Source organism: Parasteatoda tepidariorum, chromosome 4 (genome assembly GCF_043381705.1).
Source record: "Parasteatoda tepidariorum isolate YZ-2023 chromosome 4, CAS_Ptep_4.0, whole genome shotgun sequence".
Classification (NCBI taxonomy): domain Eukaryota; kingdom Metazoa; phylum Arthropoda; class Arachnida; order Araneae; family Theridiidae; genus Parasteatoda; species Parasteatoda tepidariorum.
Genome location: NC_092207.1, coordinates 26,863,850 through 26,878,052, shown reverse-complemented (window position 1 = coordinate 26,878,052; position 14,203 = coordinate 26,863,850). Strand labels below are relative to the sequence as shown.

General features: G+C 27.8%; 1 protein-coding gene across 2 annotated transcripts in view; it reads left to right on the top strand.

Moving 5' to 3' along the window:
- The window catches only part of LOC107441261 (uncharacterized), a 57,252-nt gene that overhangs the window by 24,478 nt on the left and 18,571 nt on the right, over nucleotides 1–14,203 (top strand). The window contains exons 3-4 of one of the 2 annotated variants that reach the window (XM_071179567.1): nucleotides 7,718–7,751; nucleotides 11,655–11,869. In XM_071179567.1, the coding sequence (XP_071035668.1) occupies nucleotides 11,668–11,869 (202 nt within the window). In that variant the 5' untranslated portion in view covers nucleotides 7,718–7,751; nucleotides 11,655–11,667. The remainder of the gene's footprint in view (nucleotides 1–7,717; nucleotides 7,752–11,654; nucleotides 11,870–14,203) is intronic. The other variant, XM_043050749.2, reaches the window with a different exon arrangement.

Here is a 14,203-nt window from a genome sequence, read left to right as displayed (position 1 = left end):
ATATATATAATGTAGAAATGTAGTTGCACTTCACTTTAACTGATATACTTTTTGTGTATATCTGCAATTACTACAATTACTATATTTTGAACTATAAATCCAAGGCTTTATGTTTACCAAGAAATAAATTTCATTGAAATATGAATGTTTTGCATTCTATACTATTTGATATTTAAAACTTCGAACAACATAAGCTTAAAATTATGTTTGAATTTAAGTTTGATATTTAAGATTTGATACCACTTCAACTTTATTTTAAATATTTTGCATTTAATTTTCACTTTGCATTTAATATAAGTTACATTTTACATTTTTTACTGCACATTCGATGAAAATTAAATATTTTTACACTTGTGTTCTGTTTCAACAACACAAATGTTTTCTTATAAAACGAGTTTTTCATTATAATAAAAAACATCTCATATCATAGGCACATTACTGTAAAATCCATACATATTGTAAATGAAAGAAAAAGCAGCTAAAAATGTGCTGAAAATATTCTTTGTATTTATAGTTTATTGTGTTAAAAATTATTTTGTTGATGGATAAATTTAATTATTGTTAAATAATTTCTTTTTTACAACCGCACATATTTGTTATAATACAAAACTACTTTTTTAATGATTTTCATATAAAGTACAAATAAACATTTTTAAAAATATCTTTCTTCAAGTTTTTATCATGCAGATCCTAAAATTTGCATTTCTTCTTTTGCTGTTTTCCCCTTTAAAAGTTATTTCTACGTGATAAAAATAGGTAACTTCGAAGTTTAAGTTTTATTGTTTATTTAATTTGTTTTCAAAATGACTTTTCCAATTTTGTTTACGAATAACTATCACAATCAAAAATCTAAAAACTATGCTAAATAATGCTGAAAACACTACTACACTGTAAAAAATTCCGAATCAAATTACGGAAAAAAATAATTCTGGATAATAAAACTAAAATATATGATACTTAAACCATTCATTTTGTAATTGTTCCTTTTATATTTTAACGGTTTACCGGAAATTCTGGTTTTCAAAATTATAATTCTTATTTTCCCCACGAATTGTAGAAAATACAAAACTAAAAGATGAATTGAACAAAATAAATGATTTTTATGTCATGCTCTATAGGATCAGGTTAAGAATATCAAATTTTGCCCCATTTACCAAATTTTATGACAAAGCATAAAAATCATATTTTAGTCTTAATTTTACCAAAATCATTAACAAAGCGTTTTTGTAAAATCTACCGATCTTTTTGGTGTTCTCATAGAGGTAGAAACACAGCAAATTTTGTCATGTTCTAGTAGTTTTGGTCAAACTTTTTTTTCTCTGTCTAAGTATAGTTAAACCATAATTTAAGTTTTGATAAATTTAGTCAAGAAATCAGGCATAAACATACCTTTTTTTCAAGGAAATTTTGACTCAGTAGCTACAATATGAAATATGTACAGATAGTTTAGTTAAGATAAAACTTTGATTCCCCTAGCATAAGTTTTATTTATTTTTTTTATTTTTTTTTGTGTGTGTGCTCATTTTGCTATATTTCTGGAACCAATTATAAGTGAATCAGAACAAATTTACTAAAGATATAAAACTCGATTATTCATAGATATTTCATGCGAGAAATATTTTTTTCATTTTAAATTATTATTATTCCATTTAAAAATGATCAAAAAATTCTGAATTGTAAGGTATTTGCATTTTTGAATTATTTTAAATTATCTAACTTTGTATGACATAAATTCTAAATTCGAAAGGAGGGTCATGCATTTTAATATTTTTTTTCTCAAAAACATATCGACCAATCGAGCTCTAACTTTAGATTTTTTTCATTTAAGCTTATATTATTTAAAATATAAAGCTAAATTTACTGAAATACTAATTTGTTAGATTATTATTAAATAATCAAAAATAACTATTTAATCTATGAATTTATTTAGTGCCAATACTTTTGATTAATTCATGACGCAGATGCGACAATTTATTTAAAAAATAAAATTTACTTAAAGAATTTCACACTTTTGGCTGCACTCTAGTTTAATCCAATCTATCTTGTTTTATCTTGATTAATCTATAATTTTCATATTTCTACTACTTCCATATTTAAAGGGTCAAAAATCCAAATATATTGAAAATTAGGTATGATTATTCACAGAAAATACATTTGCTTGTCTAATTTCGTAACTTAAATTATTACCTGTATTTATTAATCGCCATATTTAAGCTTAATCTCTCGATTCATTAAAATTGAATCTTAATACACGAAAATTCAAGCATTAGATTACGATTTATTCAAATTGTTCCGTTTTTAATTTTACGCTATGCGCTATAACATTAATGATTCATTAATGAACATGTTTGTCAATAAAAAAAAACTTAATTTAGTTCGTATTTAATTTTGTTCTTTCGTATTTAGTAATAGTTTTAACCCATCAATTATAACAATTTCTTAAAATGAACTAATTTCATATGAGATATCTTTAAAATTAAACGATGTGCTGTAGCAATATTGATTATACAAATATGTGCTAGTTATAATCATGCAATCAAACGAATTCGTTTAATTTCAAAATTATTTATTTGAATGACGGAACACAACTGAAGTTTAAAGGCAGAAAAATGAAATAAAGAAAAATTAATTAATATATATGTGTTTTTCTTCTAAGTAGGTCAGTTAAAATAATTATCATTAATTCACAAAAATCTGACCTTCTGCTTTCATTTTTTTTTCAATACAATTAAGAACTTATTTATTCATTATTCTATACTTCAAATAATCGTTGTTAACAATTTTTCATTATTTTTATTGTTAATAAACTTTTATAAACTTTATATATCGCATTTCTTTTGAGAATTTTAAAAGAAAAAGGATAGTCTAAATAAAAAGATTCCTTAAAAAACTTTTGAAAGCTAATGTATCTTGCGTCTAGCTATTGGCTTAAAATTATAAATGGGCGTAACAATTACTTTTAAGGATCATATTTCCACCGCTGTTGCTACATAATGACCGTTAAAAGTATCTGTTCCGAAGTAACACACCTAGTGATTTTATTACAGTAGGGTTTTTTTTCCTCACTAACTCAACTGAAACCAGCGCATTTCTTCTAACAACGATTTTTACTGGAATATGTATTTTAGAGTTATAGAATTTTCAATTGTTCCATCTATTATTGACAGCGGGAAAAATTTCTTAGCCAGACAATACTTTGATAAAATGCTGTCATTTTTCAAGTGGCATTTCGGAATCTGTGACGATTTTAAGTCTTAATTTTAAACCTGAAACATCTTGAAAGACACTGTTTTTGTGTTCTCTTCCCCCCCAAAAACGGTTTTCACTCAGAAGCAAAATTTTCAGGTAGAAATTCTACGATTTAATGCAAAATTCGAGGGGATCATTGGTTTTTATACAAGGAGAAAAAAATTCTAGTAAAATTATCGTACTGTATGGTAATGACATTTCGGAAGGAAAAAAAAACATATTTCTGGTTAATAAAATTAAAATATCAGATATTTTAACCATTCGTTTGGTAAGGTTTCCGTTCATATAGTAACGGCTTATTCGAGATTCTGGTTTTCAAAACTATAGTTATTATTTCCACACATATAGCAAAAAATATAGTATACTGTATAATATTAGTACATACATATAGTATACTTAAAAGTATACTTTAAAGTAATACTTAAATTTTACTGAATAAATAGTTTTTAAGCCATGCTTCAAATTTTAATGATAAAATTACCAAATTTTATCATAGTTATCAAATTTTATCCCACCTAATAAAACCTTATTTTATTGACATTTTTTAACAAAATCATTACCTAACAGCTTCGATAAAAATTAATGAGCATTTTCCCACAAAGCCAGAAACTCGGTAAAATTTATCATATTCTGGCCGTTTTGACCATAATTCTCTTGACAGAGTGATTTTTCACAAAACCATAATTCTTTATTCCCAAATTCGTAAAATTATGAGAAAATTTAAAACAATTTCACAAAAAAAAAACCTTTTCCAAAAAGTTTAGAACAACCCCTAAAATTAATAACGTTTTGGTACTGAGAAATTTGTGATAAAGGATATTATTTCTATTTCAATTATTCAAAACACTTACAGCAAAAAGCCCTTTTTTCCCATGCGAGAATAACGTGTAACGTTCAGAACAGATATAAGTCTGTAACAGGTCTAAAATATCTGTTGCTTAAAATATTACCACTTCCAATCACACAAGTCCTATATTAACTAATATACTCTTCAGTTTAAGTTGTTTTGAGTAAACAATACTTTTTGATGAACTAACTATCTAAATTAAATTTATTTCAATAGAGATTCAACTTCTATATCTATTCAACTTCTATATCTCTATATTCGTTATTTTTTATCCGTTGCGCTGTATTTCGTAAGACCTTTAGGCTTAAAAACAGAAAACTAAAGATCGTCAAATTGCTGCTGGACTGTTTTAATGTAAGAATGTACGCATGTTAGGTCTGTTCCTTGGAATAAACTTAAGACAATAAAGGTAAACTAAATTAACGTTTTTATCTTATTAATCCTATGTTGTCATAGAACATACTAACATTATTATTTAAATTAATATAGATTTCTTGTAACATATGATAACTGTAAATAAGTATTTTTAATAATTTTAAATCAATGTCATCTTAATAATTATAAATAAATGTGAAATTAATTATTTGTACACTGAGAAAACAAGTTTGGTCAAAGCTATGTCCAGAACAAGGTAAAAGTTAACGTATTTCTAGCTCTATGGAAACACCAAAAATCACGGTAATTATTGCCGAAACGCTTTGCTTATGATTTGGTAAAAATAATAATACAATATTATTTTCTAATATGTGTTGAAATTTCGTTAAGGTGGTAAAATTTGATAGATTTATTAGGGATCCTTAGAGCATCGCATAGAAACTATTTATTCGGTTAAATTTAATTTTCAATTTAGTATTTTTTAACTAAATGAGTGTTAGCAAGAACTATAATTTTGGAAACCATAATCTCTAGTAAAACCGCTACCGGAACGGAAAAATTACCAATTGAATGGCTTAAATACCATTAATGTTGGTGTTATTATTAGAATTATGTATTTTTTAGACCATGTATTTACCCTACCATAATATATTACAAAAAATGTATTTACCATACAATTGGGAAATTTTATCAGAATTCTTTTCTCTTTGTAGTAACATCAGATCTGTGATTTCTTAAAGTTTATTATAAGAAAATCATACTTAATACTTAACTTAATACTTTAATACTTAACACTTAAATTATCAGTTACGACAATTATTCAAATTATCAGTTGATCAATCCTGATATATATAATGAACAATTAATAATAATTAAATAGAGTTAATTTGAAGATTATTTTTTTGTTTTTACTAATCATATGAAGCCACACGATGTATCAAATTGATAATAGAGTTGTTTTAATGTACTGTTGATCAGAAAACAAGACAACTTATTATAATATGGAGAGAATATTATCGCAATTCTGCTATTGTATTGTAAAATAAAGAAACTCACTTTGAATTGCTAATTCACTGTGCATCAAGTTTAAATATTTAATATTAATGTATATAGTTTAAAAAAATGACGAAGTATAGTTATACTTTACATAAAGTGGTATACTTTTTGTATGTAATTGCAATTACAATATTTTGAACTATAAATTCAAGGCTTTATGTTCACCACGAAGTACACAACATTGAAATACAAATGAAGAAGTATAGTTACACTTCACTTAAAGTGGTATACTTTTTATATGTAACTGCAATTACAATATTTTGAACTATAAATTCAAGGCTTTATCTTCCCCACGAAGTAAACAACATTGAAATACAAATGAAGAAGTATAGTTACACTTCACTGTATAGTTACACTGTATAGTTACACTTCACTTAAAGTGGTATGCTTTTTGTATGTAACTGCAATTACAATATTTTGAACTATAAATTCAAGGCTTTATGTTCACCACGAAGTAAACAACATTGAAATACAAATGCTTTGCATAATTCACTATTTTGACATTTAAGACTTCGGGCAGCATAAGTTTGAAATTATGTATGTTTGAATTTAAGTTTGATATTTAAGATTTAATACCACGTCAAATTTAATTTAAATATTTCGCATTTAAATTTTACTTTACATTTAATAAAAGTTTACTTTTAAGTACTTTAAACTGTAACTGTGATACTTTAACTACATACTTTACATACAAATTTTTTACTACACATTCGATATAAATTAACTATGTTTACACTTGTTTTCTGTTTCAGCAAAGCAAATGTTTTCTAATAATTAAGGGTTTCCCATTAAAATAAAAAACATCTCATTTCATGGATACATTATGGTAAATTCCATACATTTTGTAATGTAAGGACAAAGCAGCTAAAAATGTACTGAAAATATTCTTTGTGCATCGTAGTTTATTGGGTCAAAAAATATTTCCTCTATGGATAAATTTTATTATGGTAAAATAATTTCTCTTTCACATATTTATTATAATTTGAAAATTTTTTTTGTGATGAATTTGATATAAACTACAAATAATCATCTTTGAAAATATCTTTCTTCAAATTTTTAACATATACATTTCTCTTTTCACTGTGTTACACGTTAAATATTTTACGCGATAAAAATATTTAACTTCAAAGTTTAAAGTTTATTGTTTGTTTAATTTGTTTTCAAAATAGCTTTTCCATTTTTTTTACAAATAACTATTACAACTGCAAATTTAAAAATTATGTTAAATAATGTTAAAAACGCTACTACATTGTAAAAAATTTTGGATCAAGTAACGGTAAAAAGTACTACAGCATTCATAAAATCAATTTTTACCATAAAACTTTATGTCGTAATTTTTACAGTAATATTTATTTAATTTCAGTGATTTTACAGTAAATATTAGGTTAAAATTACAGTATTTAATATTTTTATTCCTTAAAATTTTACGTTAAAATGAATTTTAAGTAAAAAGTAACGGCTCCTTCAGTGCCAATACATTTCACCATAATTTGATCCGGAATTTTTGCAGTTTACATTGAATTAACTCGATCATGCTAAATGAAAATAAAAATATTTATTTAGAAATAGCTCAAAATAACAGGTTTTATTTTAACCTGAATTCGCATTCTCTAATTCTTGTGCATGAAAAAGCTGTCGACGAAAAAAAAAAGTTTGAATATTTTTTCATGGTAAAAATTATTCGTATTCTTAAAATTATTCTTATGTTTTAAGGGAAAAAATTAATAACTTGTGTGAATCAGTATTTTTCAGTGTGCTATATTAAATTCAACTTGATGAAATTTTTATAAAACTTATTTTTAATTTAAGCTATTTTTATAATGCTTATTATAATAACACATTATTATAATACTTATTAAAATAACGCATTACTATTATACTAACTATAATATTTATTTCAAACGCATTTATGGTTCATTTTTATTTATTTTTTTTTATTTTGCGAAGTTTCTTCCATTTTGTCCAGTTTCTTCCTTACGAAATGCCAACCCTGCTTATAAGTATTATTCATGAATAATATTTTTCATTTCGACAAATGATGACATTCTTTATACAAAAGAAAAAGTCATAATATATTTCAAAACAAAATACTTTTATATAAAATGCAATAAACAATCTTTGTGAAAATCAAAGGTGCTAGCACACATTTGCAGTTTATGATTAAGCTTTTAAAAATGGAACTATTTTTAGGGAAAGAAAGAATAAAGTAGTCTCAGCAAGAAAAGTGAGTTTAGCTTCTTTATTTTTGCAACCATATTGTCCCCTAAGATACAGTAAATATTATCTCTCTCTTTTAATTTGGTGGTTAAGTTTTTCTAATTTTGAAACACATTTGATTTCTCTTCTTGTGTTTGGCTTTATGTTGTAAAGTAATCTAAGCAAGAAAAGTGAGTTTAGCTTCTTTATTTTTGCAACCATATTGTCCCCTAAGATACAGTAAATACTATCTCTCTCTTTTAATTTGGTGGTTAAGCTTTCCTAATTTTGAAACCCATTTTTATTTTCTTCTTGTATCTGCCTTTATGTTATAAAGTAGTCTAAGCAAGAAAAGTGAGTTTAGCTTCTTTATTTTTGCAACCATATTGTCCCCTAAGATACAGTAAATATTATCTCTCTCTTTTAATTTGGTGGTTAAGCTTTTCTAATTTTGAAACCCATTTTATTTTTCTTCTTGTGTCTGGCTTTATGTTAATAACTCTGCATAATAGTTAATGGTGATGGCAAGTAATTATTAATTAGCATTTTAATTATTTGTTTTTTTACTGTTATATCAATATGCAATTGTATATAAAATGACGATGCTAATCAATGTGTGTTATGCAAATTTGCTATTTAATTGAAAGAATATAAAATATGTGACTACAAAATATTAGAATGGAAGTAGCCGCACCATCCCCAAGTTTGTCCGGTAAAACTGGTATGAAATCGAAGAGCGAGTGCGAAGTTGCATAAGCACGAGAAATGGTGCCTGTTCGTAGGTTCGTATCATAGAGAACGATTTGCATGCGGTGGGAGCATTCTACCGGCCTCTCTAGCGTGCTCAGGGCCTGATTATCGCCTAGGCCCAATGGCAAGGGCCTAGGGCCCACACTTTCCGGGGGGCCTCAAAAATTAGTAAAAAGTTCGCAATATCGCTATTTTTTTAAATACTGAAAGAAACAGTTTTTCTCAAAAAATGCATTTTTTTTCCTTCAAATTTTCTTTATATTGTGAAAACATTGTAAACATTGTCACCAAACTCGTGTAAACATTGCACTAATCGAATTTGAAAGTACAACAGAATTCGAATTATTGTAATTTTTACGTCAACGACTTAAGTGAATGCACTGAACATGAATTTTAATTTTTTAAAAGTGTTATATTTAAACAAATTATTATTTAAGTGTGTTTTTAATTTTCTATGAGTAGATATAATTTTGGCTCTTTTGGATATTTTTTTGTTTGTATTTTTTAATAAAAATTATAATTAATAACCTTAATATCTTACCATACATGCTGAACTTATCGTTAAATCTAATGAAAAGTTGGCTACCTTTGTGTTGGTTTAAGTACTAAATAAAAAAAGTAATTACTGCTTACAATAAAAAATAATTCCACTAATCAGTGACTTTTAGCAAAAATCACTGATTTTCAATTGTTTGTGGTCACCAAACTATTTTTATTTTGACATAACATTGTTTTGTTGCTCTATATTTGCTTTTAATATATAGATGCGACAACTTTATCTTAAAAAAATGATCTTCAATTGTCAGGTTTCAAAATTTTTTAGAATGTTTTGCAGTTCAATAGATTCTTTTTTATTGTTAGGACTACTCTTCAGAAACTTAATTTCAAAATATTTTGCAACGGGCCCGGAAATTTTGATGGGCCTAGGGCCCGAATTTGTCTTGATCGGTCCCTGATGGTGGAGTAGAGGTGAGGTCATATTGTAAGCTGTATTATCCAGCAGCTGAACTCTTGTCTAGAGCACCCTGCAAGATCAGAACAGCCCCCACAATAACCAAAAGACCCTTCCACAAACATTACAAAAAGTCACAATAATAAAGAGTTACAATTTCAACAATAGCACAAAACACTTCGTTTAAACAGAAAATAAATAGAATAAAGTTTGTTAACAATTCATAACAAATTATTTACGCAGGATTACGAGGAATAATAATGAGAATAAACTTCCAATAAGTTGCATGACATATTTACAAAGAGAATAGGTGGTTACGCAATATTAAGAGCACAAATATGTTGTGCAAAACGTAAAAAAACTGTTGAAAATATAAATTTATAACAAATTCTAAAAAACAAAAGAAAACAACAACAAAAAAAGAATATTCAAACATTTTTGTTTCCACAAATTCATGAATAATTGATTTATAAATAATTTAACATTTAATAAATTCATTTTTTATTGGACATTGCATAAACTACTTTCAAGATGAACTTGAAAATAAAAATGCATACAATATTAATAAAATGCATGGTGCCAGTAATAATATGTAAATAAGATATGATATGTAATTTTAAAAAATAATTTCATGTCAAATATATATCGAAAAAATACTTTATATGAGCGTAACATAGAAGTTTAAATATTTGTTTTGGACAAATTTAAAATTCGGGAGAATGACAATTTAGCACTCTCATCCAATGTAAATACAAGGGGCTAAAAGACTGCATACATTCCCACAGAATTCAGACAAGAAATTAATTAACACAATTGACTAGATATTCATATTTTAACTATTAATGCATGAAAATAAAATACATTTAATTGAAATACATTGCCACAAAAAAATTCTTTATCTCTGAATTAAACTCGTTTTCGCAGAAATTTGGTAGAAACTTGTAAAATAGCGGAACAGTGCCGAACATTTTTTGACATTGTAAATTGAAAAGCTGAATGAATAAAAGTTCTAAGCTATATTCTAGTGAATTTAAATAAATTACCTTTGAAAAATACGAAATGAAGATAATGCCTTACATTTATTTTTAGGCAGCAAGCTTCCGATTTTATTTTTATTTTATAACCGTCGTTGAACAGCCGACCCAATTTTTGAATTTACAACTATGTAGCCTTGTAATTTTGAGCCCAATCCAGAAGACGAGGAAACTCCTGGGTCAAGTATTAGGAGAAATTTTGCCATTGTGGAAGACTTCTTGATGGAACTTGTCCGAATTTGCGTAACATGGAGAGGAAGACCACGAGAACCTCCCACGGTTAGCCTGACGGCAAGGGGACTCTAACCCTTGATCCGTCTACTACTGAGGATATTTCACGTCAGCACTGTGGTCGGTGCAAGCTGGATGCGGAATTCGTATCGACCAGCCATGGCTGGGATTTGAACCAGGTTCACCTCTTTGGAAGGCGAACGCCCTATCCCCTGAGCCATCGCGGCTTGTCCAAGCAAACTTTTGACTGATAAAATATGTGCCTTAAATATTTTGATAAAATTTATCCTTGACATCCTTAACAGTTCTTTGAAATTTTCGCATCACAGCGTCCGCACAAGCATTTTTGTTTGCTGTTATGAGAGAGGCTTTTTAAAGTTACATTCCGATTATTTTTTCGTCAGATTGCATGTAAAACTTCTTTCCACTTTTAAAAAAAACTGAAAAATTGCTATTTCGTCAACTTATATCTACAAAATTTAAGAGCTTGGCAAAATTATATATTTTACGTAAAATATAGACTAAAATAAAATCTTTCTCCTCGAAATCCTAATTTTTTCATAATTGTCACTTAGAACCATCATTAATTAAGCTTTAGCTTTTATATTACGATACAAATGATATGCTAGATAGCATCGAGAAGAACCCAGATTCTGTAGAATTAATATATAAGCTTAAAACTTTCAATAATACGTCTGTTTTAAAATTACCGCATAATTGATTGAAACTTTTGAAGTAATTCGAATATATATCATCGTAGATACGATTTTTATTCCTAATTAAGATATAAATTACCGCATAATTGATTGAAACTTCAGCAGTAATTCGAATATATTTCATCGTAGATACGATTTTTATTCTTAATTAAGATATAAATTACCGCATTGAAACTTCTGAAGTAATTTGAAGATATATCATCGTAAATTCGATTTTTATTCTTAATAAAGATATAATTTTTTTTCAGTGAAGACTCAAGCATGATGCTCATCATATCTCTCGTTATTTTAACGGTAAATTTGCTTCCTTGGATAGAGCAAAAGATTTCCTCTGGTTGTTACGATTCTGAAATAATACAATGGGTGGATAAAGATAAAAAGATTTTCAAGTATATCAAAAAAAGAACTGGAAGTAAGGATGTAGAAAAATCAAGACTTTTCATCGATTGGGCGATAGCTGGAAGTAATTCTCTTTATTGTTTAAGTTATACAATAACAGTAACAGCGGGTAACAGTGGACTGCTATTGAAAGTTTCAAAAATATAGTTTTTTTTAATAGGCTCAGCTTATTTATTATTCCTTATTTTTTCAATTTTTAATTCTTAATAAGATTTTATTTTAAGAAATGGAAAAAAGCGAGCAATTTTTCATTGCTTGAAGTACATTTGAAATGATTGATTTCCCAATGAATGAAAAAGATTCTTTATATATAAATGAAATTTTAAATTTCTTTAAAAACTTTTTAAGCTTTTTGTATCGTAAACGTTATTTAGTAAAACTTTAACTTTCAATAAGGTAATTAGTTAAAAAAAATTTCTATAAAAGCAATGTAAAATCTGTATTGGTAAAAAAATATTTTTATATTATGGTTCTAAATCTCTTTTTAATTAAATAATCAATTGTAAATAGGAAAGTAATAAATAATATTTTAATTTTCATGAATATTTAATTTGAAATAAAGTCCTTATTACATAATATCTACCCCCATTCTGTTGAAATGCAATCTAACCATGAGTGAAAAAAAATAGAACATCCTAGATGACTTTCAATCTAATGATTGGATTTTCACGCAGAGGACTCAATAGAGATCAGTGAACTTAATAAATTAAAAACTGATCATGATAACAAAAGTGATTCAGGAGTTTCATTTTTTTTCTCCTTTTTGCGCATTGTGTAGCAAAAACAAGACTGTTAAATGTTCCAATGCAATACTGCTTAGAATCATACCGACTGTTTCACAACAACCGAAACATATGAATGGATGAACGAAAACGAACGAAAAATGCTACTTCTTATGTCCTGGCTTTAAAAAACTTTCTAGCGTTCCTCTTACTTTCCCAATAAAAAAAATCAAAAAGTTCTAAAATCAATATTTAAAATTTTTGCATTCAGAAACTTTTGAAAAATCACAATATCGCATAAATTAGATAACTCGAGTAGTTTCAGGTACGAATTGTCTATTGCTTTTCTGGTGGAACTAACCCGCATTTGCGTTACATAACGAGGAAGAGAACGAGAACCTCCCACTGCGACAAGGAGACTCTAACCCATGATCCGTCTACCACTGAGGATATTTCACGTCAGCACTGTGGCCGGTGCAAGCCGGACGCGAAATTCGTATCGACCAGCCATCGCTGGGATTCGAACCCGGTTCATCTCACTGAAAGGCGAACGCTCTATCCCCTGAGCCTTCGTTGCTCTTTTTACAATCATTTAATTTTATTTCATAACTGTTGTTGAACTGCCGACCCAATTTTTGGGTTCACGACTACTAATAACAAGCTTAAGCCCGTCCCGCCCACCGTAAGGGGGCATCCGGGGGCACTCCGAAAGTTCGAAGTGAGCGTAACAGTTCAATTACATGAGCAAACTTATTCAAAATTTTCAAATTAGAGTTTTAACAAATAGGTGGAATATTAAATATGAAATCCAGAAAACAGTGCTACTTAGAAATAAACTAAGCAAACAGACATTACAAAGGAAATAAATAGTAACAATCAGAAGAGATATTGATGTCGCATCTTCAGTAAGTTAGTTAATAAAAGGAAACAATTTCACATGGAAAATATAGGATGTTTGTAACTCAGAATATAATTACGGCTGGCACAACAGTACTAAAGGTATTAATTTTTTTCAAAAACAGAAAGGACATATATATACTATATATAAAAACTCTAGGAACACAAGTGATTAAAATTTTCAAAATGAGGAATCACATAGGGGCAGATATTGACAAAGCATGAAACTATAGCACAAAAAAAAAACATTTTAAGAGAAAATTCAAGTAAGAATCAAACCATAACAGGTAAATTAATAAGCCGTGATTTAGGTGTAACAAGAGGCAGCAAAAGGCCTTCAGGATTCAGGGAGGTGCCTTGTTACTAAACAATTTTCTTATTATTTCCCCAATTCCCTTTTTTATTTTAGGGTTTGACCAATGCTGCGTTATAAACTCGTAGGTGGTTTTTGAATGAAAATATTTCTCTCTAATGTGCTTAAAATTTGTACACTGGATTAAAATATGTTCCCAATCCTCAACAAGCTGACAGGTACTGCACAGCTGAGCTCCCCCAAAAAACCTGGCTTGATGTTGTCCATGACAGCCGTGATTAGTTAGGAATTGATTTAAAAAGAAATTCCCCATGATTTTCCTCGTTTGAACTTTCGGGAGGAGCTCGAATGTGTGCCTTCCCTTTGTAAAGCTGTCACTCCATCTCTCCTGCCATTCAATCAATTTTTCGCGTTCCAAAGTTTTTCTTGCAGTCCGCCTGCTAGGATCCTCAAACAGGTCGACCGT